This window comes from Phoca vitulina, unplaced genomic scaffold (assembly GCF_004348235.1).
Source record: "Phoca vitulina isolate PV1807 unplaced genomic scaffold, GSC_HSeal_1.0 scaffold66, whole genome shotgun sequence".
NCBI lineage: Eukaryota > Metazoa > Chordata > Mammalia > Carnivora > Phocidae > Phoca > Phoca vitulina.
Genome location: NW_022589769.1, coordinates 7,198,089 through 7,216,668, shown reverse-complemented (window position 1 = coordinate 7,216,668; position 18,580 = coordinate 7,198,089). Strand labels below are relative to the sequence as shown.

Below are 18,580 nucleotides of genomic sequence, written 5' to 3'. Positions count from 1 at the left end.
ACAGGTCACGAATATCCCATGTGATGTGCCTTCCTTCCTAAGCCTTCTCTTTTGTGATACACTTAATATGCTTTTTCTTCCATCCAGCTGCTCAGAAAGTTTGCCACCTCATGGGAATTAATGTGACAGATTTCACCAGGTCTATCCTGACCCCACGTATCAAAGTCGGACGGGATGTAGTACAGAAAGCTCAGACAAAAGAACAGGTAACGATGCACTTGCTGTTTATTTTTGCATGTGAAATGATTTCTACACTTGCTATTTATTTCTGCAGAATCTTCCTTCCTTCCTTCCATCCATCCATCCATCCATCCATCCATCTATACATCTGTTCATCCATCCATCCATCCATTCATCCATGCATGCATCTATTTATCCATCCATCCACTCACCCATCCATCCATCTCTCCATCCATCCATTTATCCATTTACCCATCCATGTATCCATCCCTCCATGTATACATACATCTGTTCATCCATCAATTCATCCTTCCATCCATCTGTTCATCCATCCATTTACCCATCCATGCATCTCTTTTCATCCATCCATCCATTTATCCATCCATCCGTTTATCCACCCATTCACCCATCCATGTGTTCAACCATCCATCCATCCATCCATCCATCCATCCATCCATCCATCTATCCGTTCATCCATCCATCCATCCATCCATCCGTTTATCCATCCATCCAGTCATCCATGCATCCATACATACATCCATCTATCTTTTTAGCCATCTGTCCATTTCCTTAACCCTCATCCATCCAATACTAGAATATTCAAAGTCCCATATCAGGTTTTAAAGATCCAGTACTGAACAAGAACAGCACAGTACCTCACTCACGATCTCATCTTGATCTCTTACTTGTACATACAAGGTCAGACCTAAAAGATACATTTTTGAAAATGATTGTGTACCCTTTCTAGAGGCAGAACTGACCACTTCTAAATGGTCCCTGTAATGGAAACAGACCTACTCGGATCCAGGTCCCTCTGATAGGAAGTGTTCAATTAGCCACACAGTCATTCCTTAGGCTTGACCACTCTATTCCTTACTGCCACTTTTCTACTGGGTGTAGAGATGGTGTAATTTCTTTTTTTGTTTATTTTTTTAAGGACTGATTATGGGTAGGAGGGGAATAAAAGTCTGAGCTGCTGGCCAGGCTCATATGAAAATGTGGCCCACTGGGGATGACCATGTTCCCTCACTTGCCCCCACAGGCAGACTTTGCCATAGAGGCTCTGGCCAAGGCCACTTATGAACGCCTTTTCCGCTGGATACTCAGCCGCGTGAACAAAGCCCTAGACAAGACCCACCGGCAAGGGGCTTCGTTCCTGGGGATCCTGGACATTGCTGGATTTGAGATCTTTGAGGTACAGCTTGGTGAAATCATGACAGCAGTGGTCTTGGCTCTCTGGGATGAAACTTCTCTTTGAAGAAGTCATTATTTCAGAGAAGGACAGGCACTACTGAGAGTGGGAGGCTGTCTAGCTAAGGTTACATCCTGGAGGGTGTAGGAAATGTATTGGTTTGTGAAACTGAGGAGGCCAGAGCTACAGCGGGGTCCAACAGGCAAGACCTGATCTCTTCCATATCTCTCTCTCTCTCTCTTTCCCTCCCTCTACGTCGGTTCTGTTCTCAAGCTGGTTTTCCCCTCATGGTGGCAAGATGGCTGCCACAGCTCTAGACAGCCTCTCAGCAACCCTGGAAGTTCAGACCAATTCCAACTGTTCCCCACAGTTCCAACCAAAATCTTGCAGTTGAGTCTCACTGGCTCTTACTCACCTGAGTTGGGCCAAGCCTTGTTTTCAGGGTCTTGCTGTACTTCATGTAATGGGAACATGGCTACTGGATCCCACCCCCATAGATTGGAGGGACATTCTCAGCGAAAGGGAAGGTCTGGAGATGGACAGATAGTCTAAAACATATTCTACTAGAGAATCACTCCCTCTCTTGAGTTTCATTGTCCACATCTGTACAGTGGGGGTGATAAAGTACCCTACACGGTTGTTATACCCATAAATCACTGTACAGGTGAAGGAGATAAGCATCCTCAAAACAACGTGTGTGGGGACCCCGTGACGTGAGAAGAGCCAGCCCCATGAACTCTAGGCAGCCTTTGCTGGGGCTCAGCCCTCTCTGGGCTCTGAAATGGCAGACGGGCTCTTGTGCACAGGGCGCCAGCCATGGGCAGAGCTTCTCTGGTCCCCGTGTCCTCTGACCACGATGCTCACCGGGCCTCCCCGCTGTCGTGCACTCAGGTGAATTCGTTCGAGCAGCTCTGCATCAACTACACCAACGAGAAGCTGCAGCAGCTCTTCAACCACACCATGTTCATCCTGGAGCAGGAGGAGTACCAGCGAGAGGGCATCGAGTGGAACTTCATCGACTTTGGGCTCGACCTGCAGCCCTGCATCGAGCTCATCGAGCGGCCGGTGAGGGCCCACATCACACTCGCCTGCGTGTGTGGCCTCGTTCGGCTGGCATGTGGACCCTGCCCTCGCCCCATGGGTGCACGTCTTTCCCCCCACCCCCCCGCCACCGAGTCCTTGTGAACTCCATCGCACTGTCCCTTAACCCACATTTTACTCTCAAAGGTATTTTCTTTTTTTTATTTCTCCCTCCCTGCCCTCCCCTCCCCTCCCCTCCCCACCTTCTCTTCCCCTCTCTCTCAGTCATTCATCCCCAAAGGCAAGGGTCTTTGTTTTGTTCCCTGGTGTATCCCTACCTCCTAGAACCACGCCCATAGTAGGTGCACAGTCAATAATTGTTGAATGACTGTTTATTGAGCACCTGCTCTGTGCCGGGCCCCCTCTTTAGGGGTGGGGATGTAACCGTGGACCAGATGGACCTCGTCCCTGCCCTCCTGAAGGAGCAGGCAATGAAACCAGACAAGCAAATAAAGCAACTAAAACTTCTGATAAGGCCTCTGTGGATGAATGATTTAGGGAGTCCCGCTTTGGACAGACCAGTGAAGAAATACTTCCCAGGGTGCCTGGCTGGCTCAGCCAGAAGAGAATGTGACTCTTGATCTCGGGGTCCTGAGTTCAAGCCCTATGTGGAGTGTAGAGCTTACCTTAAAAAAAGAAAAGAAATATTTCCCTGATCTGAGTCTAAAAAGTGCAGACCATTCCAGCAGAGTAAATGGCATGTGTGTAAGTTTGGCTATGTTCCTGGCACCCTGGCTTAGCCTGTCTGGGCCACAGAGACGGGCTTTATTCAAAGGAACCCTGAGGTGAATTTCTACGTAAAGCAACAAATACAAGCGTGAGATCTTTGTGCTGGTCCGTGTGTTCTGTCCACTAGGGGGCAGCAGCAAACATGTTCTGTCGGGGCCCGCCGGTCCCTCCCCAGTGCAGGTCCCCTGGACACAGGGTAATTTGAGGATCGATCTGTGGGAGTGGAAGGCATAAATCCATTTAGAAGAGGTGATAGAGCCAGGGGGCTGCCTAGGGTGTGTTTCGGTGGCCAGTTCTTTCTGGCAAGCCCAAAGCTCGGCACCCTAGCTGTGATCCTGCCTTCCTTGTTTCCCATAGAACAACCCTCCCGGCGTGCTGGCCCTGCTGGACGAGGAGTGCTGGTTCCCCAAGGCCACAGACAAGTCGTTCGTGGAGAAGCTGTGCACGGAGCAGGGCAACCACCCCAAGTTTCAGAAGCCCAAGCAGCTCAAGGACAAAACGGAGTTCTCCATCATCCACTATGCCGGGAAGGTATCAGCCGCAGGCCCCAGGGCTCTCCCTGTCCCCGGGGACCAGGTGGGGTGCTCCGAGCAGGAGTAGTTTGGGCATGGCAGAGCCGAAAGGCCTCTGGTGTGAGTCAAATCCAAGCAAGTCTTTTTATGTATGATCTGAGTGTCTATTCCAACCTCTATACCATATTCCAACCAAGGTGACCAGGCAATTCTTTCTTGTATAGTCGCTGAATCCTTCCAGCTACAATTTAAACCCAAGAGGAAGGGCCAGCTGGGATGGGATGACCCATAAACACGTTTCATAAACCTCTCCCTTATCCCAGTCTTGAGCTCACCACTGTTCTCCTGTGCCTGTCCAGGGAAATATGTGACAGTTGTCTTCTTCCTTCTCCTTGTCCTCTTCTTCTTCCTCCTCTTCTTCCTCCTCTTCCTCCCTCCCTCCCTCCCTCCTCCTCCCCTTCCTTCTTCATGATAATGAGGATCATCACGTGAGAGCTCTAAATACACAGGTCCTTCCCCTGTGGCTCCTGAGGGTCCTGGATAATGTAGAAAAGACCCAGCTTGGCCTGGCTTGCAGAATCTGAGTATTTTATTGTCTCTCCAGGGTCCCCCCACCCCCGCCTCATGCGAACAGGCAATGCCCGTGGCAGACCACGGCCCACAGGCCACATCTGACCCACAGCCTGCTTCCGTAAATAAACTTCTATGGGCGCACAGCTCCTATGTTTACATAAAGTCTTTGGCTGCCTGTGACCCAGCATGACAGAGATGTGCCCTGCAGAGCTGAAAATATTTACTCTCTGGGCCTTGTACAAAAAAAAAAGTCTGCCAGCACCCTACCCAAACTCAAGGGCTGTGCGTTCCCTTAAGCACATGGAATAACACTTTCCTCTTTCCCGCTTTCCAAGTGGCTCTTTTCAGTCCCCTCTCTGATCGGGCCTGGTGATCACCGTAGCAGCCCACAGCCCATAATAACCCCCCAGAGCTCTTTTACAGGATGCTTCCATTTCAGTGTGCACAAGGCCCTTTAAAGTACTGATCTGTCAGTCTCTTCGTGGGCGTTTGAGGATTCCCATCACGGTGGCTGTTAACGCCATTTCCTCTCTGACCTGTCAAGATCTGGGGGGGAACCTGGAGGACTTGGGCCCTGGCCTTCATTTGTAACGGAGGCAGAAGCACCTGACCGGTGGGGCGATCCTTGGCAGGTGGACTACAATGCCAGTGCCTGGCTGACCAAGAACATGGACCCGCTGAATGACAACGTGACTTCCCTCCTCAACGCATCCTCGGACAAGTTCGTGGCCGACCTGTGGAAGGACGGTAAGGGCCTGCCGGCGGGAGCGGGGGGACTGAGTACGGAGTGCTCTGCGTCCTTCCAGCTGCCCCTGGTTCGCACCCCTGCTCCCAGGAAGGGGTGGGCCTGTGGGGGGTGGGGAGAGGGCAGGGTGTGCAGGTGACACGTTCAGCCACTTCCAGAGTGGTGACCCCTGGCTCCTCAATCCCACACCCGGGCCCCAGGGAGAAGGTCCCTAAATCAGGGTGCAGGTGGTAACAGAAAACAGTGCAGGAGGCATGGTGACTTCTCATCTGGAATCAGAAAGACTTGACTGTGGTCTTGTCTACCACGCACTAGCTGTGTCATCTTGGACAAGTCTCTTTACGTCATTAAGCTTGAGTGTCCGCCTTAGTAAAACCAGGAAGATAAGAATAGTCCCCGACTCTCCTAGGATTATTGTGAGGGTAGAATTAGACTGGGGGCTCAAGCCTGAGCATGCATCAGGATCTCCTGGGGGACTTGTCAAAACTCAGATAGCTGGGCCGTCCCCCCGGAGGTTCTGATTCAGCAGGTCTGCATGGGGCCTGAGAATTTGCATTTCTAACAAGTTCCTAGGTGGTGGTGGTGGTGGTGCCGCTGCTCTGGGGACCACACTTGGGTTCCCTCTGAGAACCAGCCAAGAGATAATCCATCTGAAGTGCTTAGCACCTGCCAGTCCCATAGTAAAGTCTCAGTACCTGCCTGCTTCTGCGATGACTATTAGGGGAGGTGGGGTTTTCCGCTTTTGTTCCTAGACCTCGGTGCCCGCAGTGGATTGTGTCTTTGCACAGAGCCTGTGGACCTTGGGATTATAGGCCTGGACACCCTTGTTTTAAGCATGGTAGAAAATGTTGGAGGAGGAGTTGTGTTGTGCCAACATTTACTGAGTGCTCGCCATGTTCCAGGCCATGGGATCGGGTGATGGCATCTCACCCTGGGATTTGTGACTGTTTCAGCAAGGCCCTTCCCTCAAGGAGCCCAGAGTCTTGCAGGAGACAGAGACAAGCAAAGACTTTATTACATGGACCCTGAGTACAAGGAGCAGAAATAGGGTATCCTAATGCCAGTGAAGTTGAACTGAACCACCATCAGTCAACTGGATAGAACTGTCATCTATAGACTGCTTCATCCAGCAACAGCAGAATGCACATTCTTCTTAAGCTCACATGGAACTTCCACCAAGCTAGACCACATTCTGGGCCATAAAACACATCTTAATGAATCGAAAAGAATAGAAAGCATACAGTGTCTGCTCTTGGACCACCGTGGAATTAAACTAAAATCAATAAGAGAAAGATAGTTGGAAAATCCCAAAGTACATGGAGGTTAAACTTCTAAATGGCACATGGCCCCCATGTCTTATTTAGAAGTGTCTTGGTGTGTTATTTAATTTTCTCAAGTGAAATTTTAAAATATTTTGAACTAAAAAAAAAAAGGAAAACACAGCTTACCAAGATTTGTGGGGTGCAGTCAAAGCTGTGCATTGAGGGAAATTCATAGCAACGCCAGTGGTTTGGGCTTGGCATGTGCAGTATCCACTGGGTGGTGGGAGTTTCTCATTCTGTTCTGAAAGAAAAAGAACCTTGGTGGTTGTAATGCTACCATCAACACCACCAATAACACCACCACCTATTCCTTGTTGAATACCTATTAATGTGCCAGATTCCTACCTTAGAGTGTTGGCTATGCTTTGTGTCTGGAATATTATTTCTCTGAATATCAACCCTAATAGCTCACTGAACTTATCGGAGAGATCACCCCCATTACTCTTTCTCTCCCCCTTTACCCTGCTTGATCTTTCTAAGCATGCCTCACCACTTGGAATATTGTATACTTACATATGTCATCATTGTTGGTCTCTTTCCACTAGAATATCCATAGAATATGACCTAGGGTGTGTGTGTGGAGACACATGGTCTTTGTTCATGACTGTATCTGTAGGGCCTGGCACATAGTAGGCTCTCAATAAATATTTCTTGGTAGATGAAGGACTGAAGGCAGGCAGGAGGGGTAAGCCTTATTCGCTTCTTCCTGCCCTAAGAAGTAGATGCTGTCGTTACCCCTTTTTGTAGAAGGAGAAAGTGAGGCACAAACTGGCACCAGGCCAAGGCAGTGGCAAGATCAGGATTTATTCCCAGGTCTCTGTGACAACATGAGAGAGAATTTGTTCTTTCTGTCATTCAAGGGCTTTCAGATTTCCCAAATAGACAATACATGGAAAGCAATACTCTGCACACCTCCCCTTACCTCTTGCTACAGGAAAGGTGTTGGCCCCCAGAGGAAAGAATGGGGGGCGGTGCCCACCAAAAGGGAGCAGAGGACTTGGGGTCTTCCACCCTCTGGGCCTGGTCCTCTGTCCTGTTGTGGGGGTGGAGGGCCCCTGCGGCATGGGCCAGAGGCTGACACCAACATTAATGTGCCCCACAGTGGACCGCATCGTGGGCCTGGACCAGATGGCCAAGATGACAGAGAGCTCACTGCCCAGCGCCTCCAAGACCAAGAAGGGCATGTTCCGTACAGTGGGGCAGCTGTACAAAGAGCAGCTGGGGAAGCTGATGACCACACTACGCAACACCACACCCAACTTTGTGCGGTGCATCATCCCCAACCACGAGAAGAGGGTGAGGCCACCTGCCCGGCTCCTCAGGGGGTCAGAATGTCCTCCTTGGGGATATCGTCAGGGGGCTTTGGGAAAGGGAGAGGCAAACCAGGGTAGACGGGCAGGAGGAAAGCCTGACTCTACCCCACGGGTTCCATCTGACATGGGTGGAAGGTTGTCTGAATTGGGGACCCATCCCCCATCCTGGAGGCAAAGGAAGGCAAGGAATGAAAGGGACTTTCAGCCCTGGAGTTTCTGTCCAGGGCATCCAAGCACTCATACATTCATTATTCCGGTCAATATTTACTGAGCTGCACCTGTGCCCAGTGTTGAGGATACAGTGCTGGATAAATTGTGGTCCTCGCCTGCAGGTTTCTTATGGTGATCTAGCACAGGGATGCTTAGCTGGGGCAGTCATGCCCCCCCCAGGGGACATCTGGCCATGTCTGCAGACTTCGTTGGCTGTCATAACTGGGAGGGAGCTGCTGTTCACATCCAATGTATAGAAGAAGCTGGGGATGCTGCTAAACACCCTATGGCACACAGGGCAGCCCCCACAGAGGGAAAAGCAGAGACTAATCCAGCCTAAGATGTCAGTAGTGCTGATGTCGTGGGAGACCCAGTGGGGGAGAGAGACACACAAGCTGATATGCACGATATAATGTGGTAAATTACGAGAACGCTGTGCAGCTGGGGCTCCCACTCCAGCCTCAGGGCTCAGAGAACGCTGCCTTGGGAACGAGTAGGCATCAACTTGGTGAAGTGGAAGGTAGGGTGGAGAAGGCATCCTAGGCAGTGGGACCAGCAGAAGCAAAGATGTGAGCTGAGAAATGAAAGGTCTAGGCAGTGAAACATTAGGTCATTTCATGTTGGCATGTGATGGTGTGAGGCAGGGATTGGGGAGAGATGGGGCTGAATCGCTTGACAGGAGCTGGGTTGTGGCACTCTCTTGTGGATTGACCAGAGGAGGCCTTTGGGGGCTTTTAAAAGCAGGGGTATGTCATGATCAGACTGATGTTAGGGAAACAGAATGAGAGGTTGCAGAGGGAGGCAAGATGGGCAGAAAGCAGGTAGGGGGCGGAGATGGTGAGTGGGTGGCAGTGGACAGCAGTGGGTCCATTGGGAGTTACCTGGGAGGTAGCTTCTGTAGAACCAGTGATGGAAGGAGAGGTGACGGGGAAGAAGCCCCAGCTTCTAGCCAGGTGATGCTGGTGCCACCAAGTACAAGACAAGTGGCGCCTGAACCCTCAGCTGAGACCTCACCTGGTGAGGTGCCTCTGTCAACCTTGGTGGCCTGACGATGGGTCACCCAGGCCTGAGATTTGGGGCTTGCTGCTCCCTGAGTCCTGGCCCCCCTGGTCCACTGTCCTCTCTGCCCTTGCAGTCTGGCAAGCTGGACGCCTTCCTGGTGCTGGAGCAGCTACGCTGCAACGGGGTTTTGGAAGGCATTCGCATCTGCCGTCAGGGCTTCCCCAACAGGATCGTCTTCCAGGAGTTCCGCCAACGGTGAGCCTGCTGGGGCGAGGCATGGGGGTTGGGGTCTGCAGGGGGCAGGGGGTGAGCCAGGCCAGGTGGCGGGATGGAAGGACGCCGGAGAGGCGTTTGATCAGTGGCATCTGCCCCGTGTCTCCAGCTACGAGATCCTGGCTGCCAACGCCATTCCCAAAGGCTTCATGGACGGGAAGCAGGCCTGCATTCTCATGGTAAGCCCTGCCCCAGCCCCTCCCCAGGGATCCCTGGGGGCACAGCCAGGAGCTCGTTGGGGTAGGCCCTTCCTTAAACACACCTAACGGACACTGTCACAGCTGAGAACGAGAGCACCTGTCCCCCTTCCTTCTGCAGATCAAAGCCCTAGAACTCGACCCCAACTTGTACAGAATCGGGCAGAGCAAAATCTTCTTCCGGACGGGGGTCCTGGCACACCTGGAGGAGGAAAGGGACTTGAAGATCACCGATGTCATCATGGCTTTCCAGGCCATGTGTCGCGGCTACCTGGCCAGGAAGTAAGGACCCGAGTGCTGTCGCCTCCCTGCAAACAGCCCAGAAACATGCCCTTCTCGGGGCATGCGGGGGGGCTCTGTGGCCTCGTGTTCTGCTTCCCTGCTTCTAAGAGGCCACCTGCTTTAGGAAGCATCCTGATCAACTGGTAACTGCTTCTTACAGAGGCGGAAATGCTACCACTGTAGGGATGTGCCCTCGTTTTAAAGGCTCTCGTCCTGCCTCCCCCCTTACTTGCTGGTGAACTTGGGCGAGTTTCTCTCTCTCTCTGAGGCTCAGATCTCTCCACTAAAGAATGAGGATACTCATTCCTGCCCCGTGGGGTTGTTTGTGAGGAGTCGGTGAAGTGCATGAAGAGGGTTAAGAACAGGGCCAGGTTGTCATTTCAAAAGTGTGAGAAAAAGGTAAGGATTGGAGGAAAGAGGATTTGGCTGTGTCCATATCCCCATGTTCAAAAGGGATTCAGAAGGTTCATTCATTGCCAAGTGGGCCCAAGATGGTGAAGGCCACAACCAAGATGGTGAAGGCCAGAACTGGGGGGCTCATAGTCCAGGGACAGCCCTAAGTGGTTCAATTTCATAACTAAATTCTCTGATACACCCTCCCGCCTCCACAAACTGGAGCAGCATCATTCTTCAAGTTTACCCATGTTCCAAGATAGCAGCCAAGCAGAGGAAAGAGGATCCATTGGCGGTGGTTTTGCAAACCCATCAGCCCTTAAACACAAAGAGCGCTGGTTCTGAATCAGACTTGAGATTTCTAAGATGCACCTGAGGAAAGAGTAGGTTTGTCAGTCACTCAGCTTTGGGGAAGACAAGGTGCAGCTGGAGATGTGTAAGATCCCCCTTAGGAATGGTGTAGCGTAGATTGATTTCCTAGGTGTTGTTTGGACCACAGCTCTGAGTCCACGGTGTTTCGTGAGCTGGGGGTTTTCCTTGCCCCCCCCCCCGAGAAAGGCTCTGGCCTCCAAATGATTGAAGTGGTCATTGCCCAGACAATATGCATGTGCTGATGCTCAGAGCTTCCTGAAGAATCTGAGCTGGAGAGAATGGGGGGGTGGGAGTGGGGGAACATCCTCACGTGAGTCACAAAATCACACGTGGACAGGTGCATCTTGCTTTTGGGATGCCGTGGGGCAGGATGCTGCAGACGATCCAGGGAGACAGGGTTTGGACCTCCCACCCCCCCGGCCCGGGGCTTCTCACGGCTTCTCCTCTACCCTCCCCAGGGCCTTTGCTAAGCGGCAGCAACAGCTGACGGCCATGAAGGTGATTCAGAGGAACTGTGCCGCCTACCTCAAGCTGCGGAACTGGCAGTGGTGGAGGCTGTTCACCAAAGTGAGTGCCGCGGACCCCGCCCCTGTCCGGGACCCTCCACCTGGGCCCTGCGCCCCAGATGCTCCCGCTGTGGGGCAGCGTTTGGTTGACGGCCCTGCGTGCACATGCACTCAGGGGCTCAGAGTCAAACCTCGCCTGTCCGTAGTTCTCCAGCCCGAGAAGGCGCCCCTCCCCCTTCTTTGGCACGTGGGTTATCAATGACCCTGACTCGGATCCAGAGCATTTCCACAGGGATCCCTCACGTTGCTCGTTTCCGGCCACACCCACTTCCCCCCCAATAGCCCCGCACCGCTCGTCTGTCCTCCCTTCCTGTGATTTTGCTCTTTCGAGAATGTTACACAAATGGAGTCCTACGGTATGTCATCTTGGCGACTGGCTCTTTCACAAAGCACCATCGTTATCTGGAAATCAGGAATTGGGGGCATTCATCGTGGATCTTATTTATAGTAGCAAAATGTCAGTGTCCAGCCCCCAACAGACTCATCCATTGATGGGATACTTTGCAACTCTTTTTTTTTTTTTTTTTTTAAAGATTTTATTTTTATTTATTTATTCATGAGAGACAGAGAGAGAGAGAGAGGCAGAGGGAGAAGCAGGCTCCCCGCTGAGCAGGGAGCCCGATGCGGGACTCGATCCCAGGACCCTGGGATCATGACCTGAGCCGAAGGCAGACGTTTAACCATCTGAGCCACCCAGGCGCCCGGGATACTTTGCAACTCTTAAAGACGATGGCTATCTCAAAACCCCCAGCAAAGCAGGTGTAGAGGGAACCTACCTCCACAGAGTAAAAGTCTGCTATGAAAAACCCACAGCTAGCATCATCCTTAATGGGGACAAAACTGAGAGCTTTTCCCCTGAAGCCAGGAGTAAGACAGGGATGTCCTCTGTCACCACTTCTATTCCACAAAAATGCCAGCTATCAAAAAAACAAAGGTGTAAAGGTGACAGAACAGCATGGGGTCATAATTATTTTGTAGTTTTAAGTAACGGACACGGCATAGAAAATCGGACAGCTTGATCTCCAGGGTGTATTTTTTAAACATGTAGGAGAAAAGAGACTGGTGGGAAAGGCCAACAGCGCATATAGTGACCGTGATGGGGAGGTAGAACGTGGGAGATTTCTTTTCCCCTTTTCTCCTTGGAATGAAATATGCCAGTTGGTCAGCAGTAATTCTCTCTCTGGAAAGGGACTAAATGGGAGAAGGAGAGACTTTTTCCTTTCCACTGGGCACCTTATTCGGTTGCTCTAGTTTATGATTTTTTTTTTTTTTAATTAGAGAGACACAGCGAGAGAGGGAACACAAGCAGGGAGAGTGGGAGAAGGAGAAGCAGGCTTCCCGCAGAGCAGGGAGCCCGATGCGGGGCTCGATCCCAGGACCCCGGGGTCATGACCTGAGCCGAAGGCAGACGCTTAACCGACTGAGTCACCCAGGCACCCCGTAGTTTATGATTTCTCGACCTCAGCACTATTGGTGTTTTGGGATGGGTAATCCCGTGTTGTGGGGGCTGTCCCGTGCTTTCTAGAATTTGCAGCGGCATCCCTGGCCCATACCCATAGGTGTTGGTAGGATCCCCCGCCCCAGTTGGGACAGCCCAAACTGTCCCCAGAAATTGCCAAGCGTCCCCTCGGGGGTGTGGGATGGTGTAAACCGGTCCCTGGTTGAGAACTGCTGAGCTGAGGCATTAGGAGAGCTTCCGCCTTCCTTGCGCCATGGAAGCCAGTGACGGCTGACTGTGTGCGTGCAGGTGAAGCCCCTGCTGCAGGTGACACGGCAGGAGGAGGAGATGCAGGCCAAGGAGGACGAACTGCAGAAGACCAAGGAGCGGCAGCAGAAGGCCGAGAGCGAGCTCAAGGAGCTGGAGCAGAAGCACTCACAGGTAGTGGCCCGGAGCTCGGCGGGGGCTGCGGGAGGTGGGCAGGCACACCCCTGCGGGGCTCACGGCCACCTCCCTGCTCCCCACGTGCAGCTGACCGAGGAGAAGAACCTGCTGCAGGAGCAGCTGCAAGCAGAGACAGAGCTGTACGCCGAGGCCGAGGAGATGCGCGTCCGGCTGGCTGCTAAGAAGCAGGAACTAGAGGAGATCCTGCATGAGATGGAGGCCCGCCTGGAGGAGGAGGAAGACCGGGGCCAGCAGCTGCAGGCCGAGAAGAAGAAGATGGCCCAGCAGATGCTGGTAAGGCCCCACAGGGGCTGCTGCCTTATCATCTGACCCTCACTGCAGGCCTGTGAGGGGCATGTGGTCAGGTATGTCCCCTGCTGGGGACTAAGGCTTGGAGCGGATCGGCCGTCTGCCCAGGCAGGGCCACGTAGCCAGAGTGGTCTCCTGGAGAGCCCGCTCTGTTCTCCTGCCCTGGCCTCCGTGTGCAAACCCCTTTTCTCCTCCTTGCAACCCCGTGTGAGGGGCAATCATGTTAGTTAGCTGTTGTTGCAGGATGAAACACCACCCAGAACTTAGCGGCTTGGGATAACAGGGTCAGGAGTCTGCGAGTGGCCCAGCTGGGAGGTTCTGGCTGAGAGTCTGTCCTGAGGTTGCAGTCGGGATGTGAGCCCAGGGCTGGAGGACCCACGACCGCGTGGCTCGCTCCCGTGGCTGTAGTCAGGAGGCCTCAGCTCCTCACTGGGGGGTGGGGGGGTGGGGGGGAGCTTCTCCTTAGGGCTACACGGTGGCTGGCTTCCCCCAAGAGGGGCAAATCAAGAGAGGGAACAGAGGGGGGAGGCCACAGTGCCTCTTCTGGCCTAATCTCGGACATTACACCTCATTGCTTCCTCTTAAATCCAGCCCACACTGATGGGGAGAGGAATGAGGCTCCACCTCTTGAAGGGACGAGTACTGGAGAATTTGGGGACACATTTTGAAACCACACAATATTTACTATCCCCATTTGACAGATGGGAACACTGAGGCTCCATGAAGCCAGTGGTTTCCCAAACCTTTTATTTCCAGTAAAAGGAGACCACAGAGCACAGGGGGCCGTGAGGCCCAGCCTCCACGAGGGTCAGCCCACAAGCTCCGAGAGAGGGACCCCACTGGGAGCGAGGCTTGTGATTCCTTTCCCTTCCCCACAAAGGATCTGGAAGAACAGCTGGAGGAGGAGGAAGCCGCGAGGCAGAAGCTACAGCTCGAGAAGGTCACGGCCGAGGCCAAGATCAAGAAACTGGAGGACGATATTCTGGTCATGGACGATCAGAACAATAAGCTGTCAAAAGTGAGTGAGTGGGGCCAGCTCCTGCATTAACCTGGCAGGCTCCCCGGGGCTAAGCGCTCCAGATGCTTTACCTTTCTGGCCAAATACAAGATGCCAGAGGCAGGCCTTCCTGACTGCCGTCTAGAAGCAGGTGGACCCCATGGGTGGGGTGCCCGGCGGTCCCACCAGGACCAGGGCTGCCACGGAGCAGGTCTCAGAAATTCCATGCCAGTGGAGACCCCAAGTTGTGCGAAAGCAGCTGCATGTGCCTGAGATTCGGGGGCCTCTCCCGCATTCTCGCAGGCCACTTCCGGTTAGTAATAGGGTGACCCGCGGTCCTGGTTTGCCTGGGACTGAAGGCTCTCTGCGATGTGGGACTTTCGGTGGCCAAACCGGAAAAGTCCCTGTCCCACCCGAGGCAGGGACCACTAAGCAGGTGCAGAGCATGCATGGTTTGGGGTGCAGAGCGTGCATAGGGAAGGGGGGCCCTGCCCTGGTGGGGCTCATACTCTAGGGAGGCAGGAAAAACCTAACCATTAATGACCCTCACAGTCAGGATTCTGAAGAGGGTGTTCACCATAGTATAAAAATAGAGCATTAGGAGATGGAAGCAAGGTATTCAGGGAAGGCTTCCTGGAGGAAGTGACATTTAAGAGGAAACCTGAAGAATGAAGAGTAGTTGGAAGGGGCGTGGAGAAGCAGCTCCGCAGATGGTCCTGTGTGTGCAAAGGCCCTGTGGCAGGGAAGAGCTGGGCTGTGGGAGGAAGGGATGAGGGTGTGATTGCCTGGACCATGAAGTGTGCGGGGCAGAGGTCGCATGAGATGGGAAGTGGCTGGGTTTCTAGGAATGACTGTTAAGGAGCTTCTCTTTATCATTTTAAGGCTAGAGGTTGTCTTTGGTGTTCATGCAGGTTTTCTTTCCAGCTGTTTATCTGGAAATGACTAAAAATGAAACGTGGAATCTGGGGAAGAGAAAAAAAAAAAGCTTCCGATATTTCTTTTTCTTTCCCCCAAAAGGAGCGAAAACTCCTCGAAGAGAGGATTAGTGACTTAACAACAAATCTTGCAGAAGAGGAAGAAAAGGCCAAGAATCTTACCAAGCTAAAAAATAAGCATGAATCTATGATTTCAGAACTGGAAGGTAAACCGACTACCTCAAAGAGGGTTTCAAATGGATGTTTTAAAATCAGAGAGCTGGGGCACCTGGGTGGCTCAGTCGGTTAAGCGTCTGCCTTTGGCTCGGGTTATGATCTCAGGGTCCTGGGATCGAGCCCCGCATCGGTCTCCCTGCTCAGTGGGGAGTCTGTTTGTCCCTCTCCCTCTGCTCCTCCCCCCACTCATGCTCTCTCTCTCTCTCAAATAAATAAATTAAATTAAAAAATAAAATCAGAGAGCAAATCTTAGCATGGCAGATGATTTCAGGGGAGGTACAACCCTCTCGAGGCTCCCCCGGCTGACATACCAGTAATAATAAAGGTGCTTCTCATCAGCCCTAACTTTCCTGCCACTATCTGGTGGTTTGGGCTGTGACAATTACCGGTGGGGACGTGTGTGTGCGCGCATGCGTGTTCACGTGCATGTTCGTGAATTGCGGGAGCAGAAAAGCTTGGCCTCTGGGTGCCCTTCTGGTAGTGCACACCTGCTGAGGGCCCCGGCTTTGTCGTAGTGCGGCTGAAAAAGGAGGAAAAGAGCCGGCAGGAGCTGGAGAAGCTGAAGCGGAAGCTGGAGGGGGAGGCCAGTGACTTCCACGAGCAGATAGCTGACCTGCAGGCGCAGATCGCAGAGCTCAAGATGCAGCTGGCCAAGAAGGAGGAGGAACTGCAGGTGGCCCTGAGCAGGTAGCGTGGCTGGCGGGGCACGTCCTGGCATCCCCGTGGGTCCATGTGCCCCGCAGGCTCCTGCCGAACCACAGTGGGCCCCGTCCTTCCTCCTCCTCCAGGCAGGCCTCCAGGCTCCTGGGTGCCTCCCCTGTCCTGCTTGCATCTCCAGAACCACGCCACCCACTTTCCTCTCTTCCCTCCAAACTCATCCTCTCTCCGCATCTCCCCTCCTCCCGCCACGTCTCCCTCTCGGATGTCCAGGCCCTTCTTGTCTACAGTTGCCCACGGAGTCCATTCCACTGGCGTCTCGGGTACCGTGTGCCTGAGGCCGGGACGACCCTCCTGCGCCCTCTTCTGAGGGTCGTTTTTGCTCCCCGCCCCGCTCTCCTCCCACCCCCAGACTGCAGCAGCCCTCAGATTCTGCCGGTCCTCAGAAACGTGTCCATGCCCCGTCCCCTGTTGGCCCTTCTCCCAGCTCCTGGCTGGGTTCATGCTAACAGCCTCGCACCGGGAATGCAGTGACAGCTAACGGGGATTTTCCTGTTCACCATGTGCCAAGCTCTTCCCAGGCAGTAACTTCACGCACACACCGGGCTGGGGACCCTGCTGCGATCTCCATGTCACTGAGCAGGATGCCGGGCATGGGGCGAGAGGAGGGAACATGAGCTGGGATCTGAGCCCCAGAACCTTCTGACTGGTCCCCTGGCCAGCTCTTTGGCTCCCAGTGTGCGCTGCAGGACGGTGCTAGGGTGATGGGCCAGAAGCATCACCTGGGTTGTGAACCTTTGCGGAAGACTTTGCTGGCTTGTGCAGGGAAGGCCAGGCTCCCGCCCCGCACAGCCTGACCCCAACCCGACCATTTAGCTTTCTCTCTTGCTGCTCACCGTTCCCAAGCTCAGTACGATCGAGGTGCTCACCTCCCCTTGCCCTGAGGAATCTTGCCTCTGGGCCCTCTTTCACGTTGTTCGCTTTCCTTCCATCACAGCAAAGCAAGAGGCCAGCCCCACCATGTGTCAGGAGGGAGCTGCCTTCCATGAAAGTCCTCATGCACTCCAGGCCATTCAGACAATGCTTCTCATGTCTCACCTTGGCCCACGGTTGCCACATCCCCCACACCGGGGGCCCTGGTTTTAATATCTCCCCATGCAACACCTGGCCAAGTGCTTTGCATGGAGCAGGCACTCAGCCACTGTTTGAGCAAAAGGAAGAAAGAAAAACAAGTAGTTTTTAAGGAGAAATAATTGTCCGTGTTCACAAAGCATCTATTAAGCTCCTGGTGTGAACGAGGCACCTGGCTAGTCTGGGACCAGGCTCTGCTTTCTCACACACACACACACACACACACACACACACACTCACACACACACTCACTCACACACTCACCACAATCTGTTTTTTGACATCAGACAAGTCCTAATCTGCAAGCAGTCCCACCTGGCAAGAAGGGGTCCACCGTGTCTTGGGGACGTGGGTGGAACCTGGTTTGATGTCTACGGAACATGAGTATCTGGTTCCAGGAAACAATCTTGGGCAACGTTGGGAGATCTCAGGGGCCAGAGACCCCCGGGGTCTTCATTCTGGTGATCTGTCCCCGGCAGGCTCGACGATGAAATTGCTCAGAAGAACAATGCTCTAAAGAAGATCCGGGAGCTGGAGGGTCACATCTCAGACCTCCAGGAGGACCTGGACTCAGAACGGGCCGCGAGAAACAAGGCCGAGAAGCAGAAGCGGGACCTGGGAGAGGAGCTGGAAGCGCTGAAGACAGAGCTGGAGGACACGCTGGACAGCACGGCCACCCAGCAGGAGCTCAGGTGGGAGGCCGGCCCGCAGAGCCCGTGGCTCCCGCCACGTCACCGGCTGCACGGATGGGGTGGCTGGGGGGGGGCGGAGAGGGGCAGCCCCCAGGCCCATCCTGAATCACAGGGCTCCTCAGGCCCTACAGCTACCATCTGTAATAGATCCTTTTTCATCTTATTTTGCATCTGGTAGTAGGAGTTACTCAGTTCGAGAACAATTTGAAAGCTATAGAAACGTAGACACCAAAAACATCACCCTTAGCCCCAACACAGTCAACGTTTTTGCGTATTCCTTCCTGTCTTTTCATGTGTGTGTCTATGTGTGTCAATAATTCTCCAGGTTCCAGTCTCCAAGAGCGTGTGTTTAAGTTTTGTGATACATGTTTTAAAATAACCTTTGTGGGATGGGTCCTTAAGATTCGCTGGAGGATCACAGACACCAGCACCAAAAAAAAACACCCCAAAACAAACACATATACACACAAAAAAACCCAACAAAAACAGGTCACCCGCTAGATAAAGAATGCTGACTTTAGCGAAAGTAGGTCGCTTATTCATTCAACAAACATGCAAATGCATTTGAGTGCGTCCTGTGCCGCATCCTTTACCTGTACGTGGAAGCCAGCACAGAATTCTGCTCCCTCCCCACCTGGCCCATGATCCAGAAACGCCCAGTGCAGTATTTGAACGCACGGGCTCAGAGCCAGACCATGTGGGTTCAGATTCTGGCTCTGTCACACGGGCAAACTGCTTACCCTCTCTCAGCCTTAGATTTCTCATCTGTAAATTGGAAGAATTAATATATCTGCCTTTGAGGGTGACTCTGGAGGTTATA

At 53.1% G+C, this 18,580-nt stretch overlaps 1 protein-coding gene across 6 annotated transcripts in view; it reads left to right on the top strand.

Annotated features, from left to right (window-relative positions):
- The window catches only part of MYH11 (myosin heavy chain 11), a 112,562-nt gene that overhangs the window by 75,086 nt on the left and 18,896 nt on the right, over positions 1-18,580 (top strand). For all 6 annotated transcript variants that reach the window (XM_032392201.1, XM_032392203.1, XM_032392200.1 and 3 more), the window contains 16 exons: positions 88-206; positions 1,223-1,375; positions 2,264-2,437; positions 3,539-3,712; positions 4,899-5,013; positions 7,436-7,629; positions 8,992-9,113; positions 9,241-9,310; positions 9,450-9,610; positions 10,834-10,942; positions 12,689-12,820; positions 12,911-13,117; positions 14,013-14,150; positions 15,147-15,270; positions 15,796-15,967; positions 17,548-17,760. In XM_032392201.1, coding sequence (XP_032248092.1) covers positions 88-206; positions 1,223-1,375; positions 2,264-2,437; positions 3,539-3,712; positions 4,899-5,013; positions 7,436-7,629; positions 8,992-9,113; positions 9,241-9,310; positions 9,450-9,610; positions 10,834-10,942; positions 12,689-12,820; positions 12,911-13,117; positions 14,013-14,150; positions 15,147-15,270; positions 15,796-15,967; positions 17,548-17,760 — 2,377 coding nt within the window. The remainder of the gene's footprint in view (positions 1-87; positions 207-1,222; positions 1,376-2,263; positions 2,438-3,538; positions 3,713-4,898; positions 5,014-7,435; positions 7,630-8,991; positions 9,114-9,240; positions 9,311-9,449; positions 9,611-10,833; positions 10,943-12,688; positions 12,821-12,910; positions 13,118-14,012; positions 14,151-15,146; positions 15,271-15,795; positions 15,968-17,547; positions 17,761-18,580) is intronic.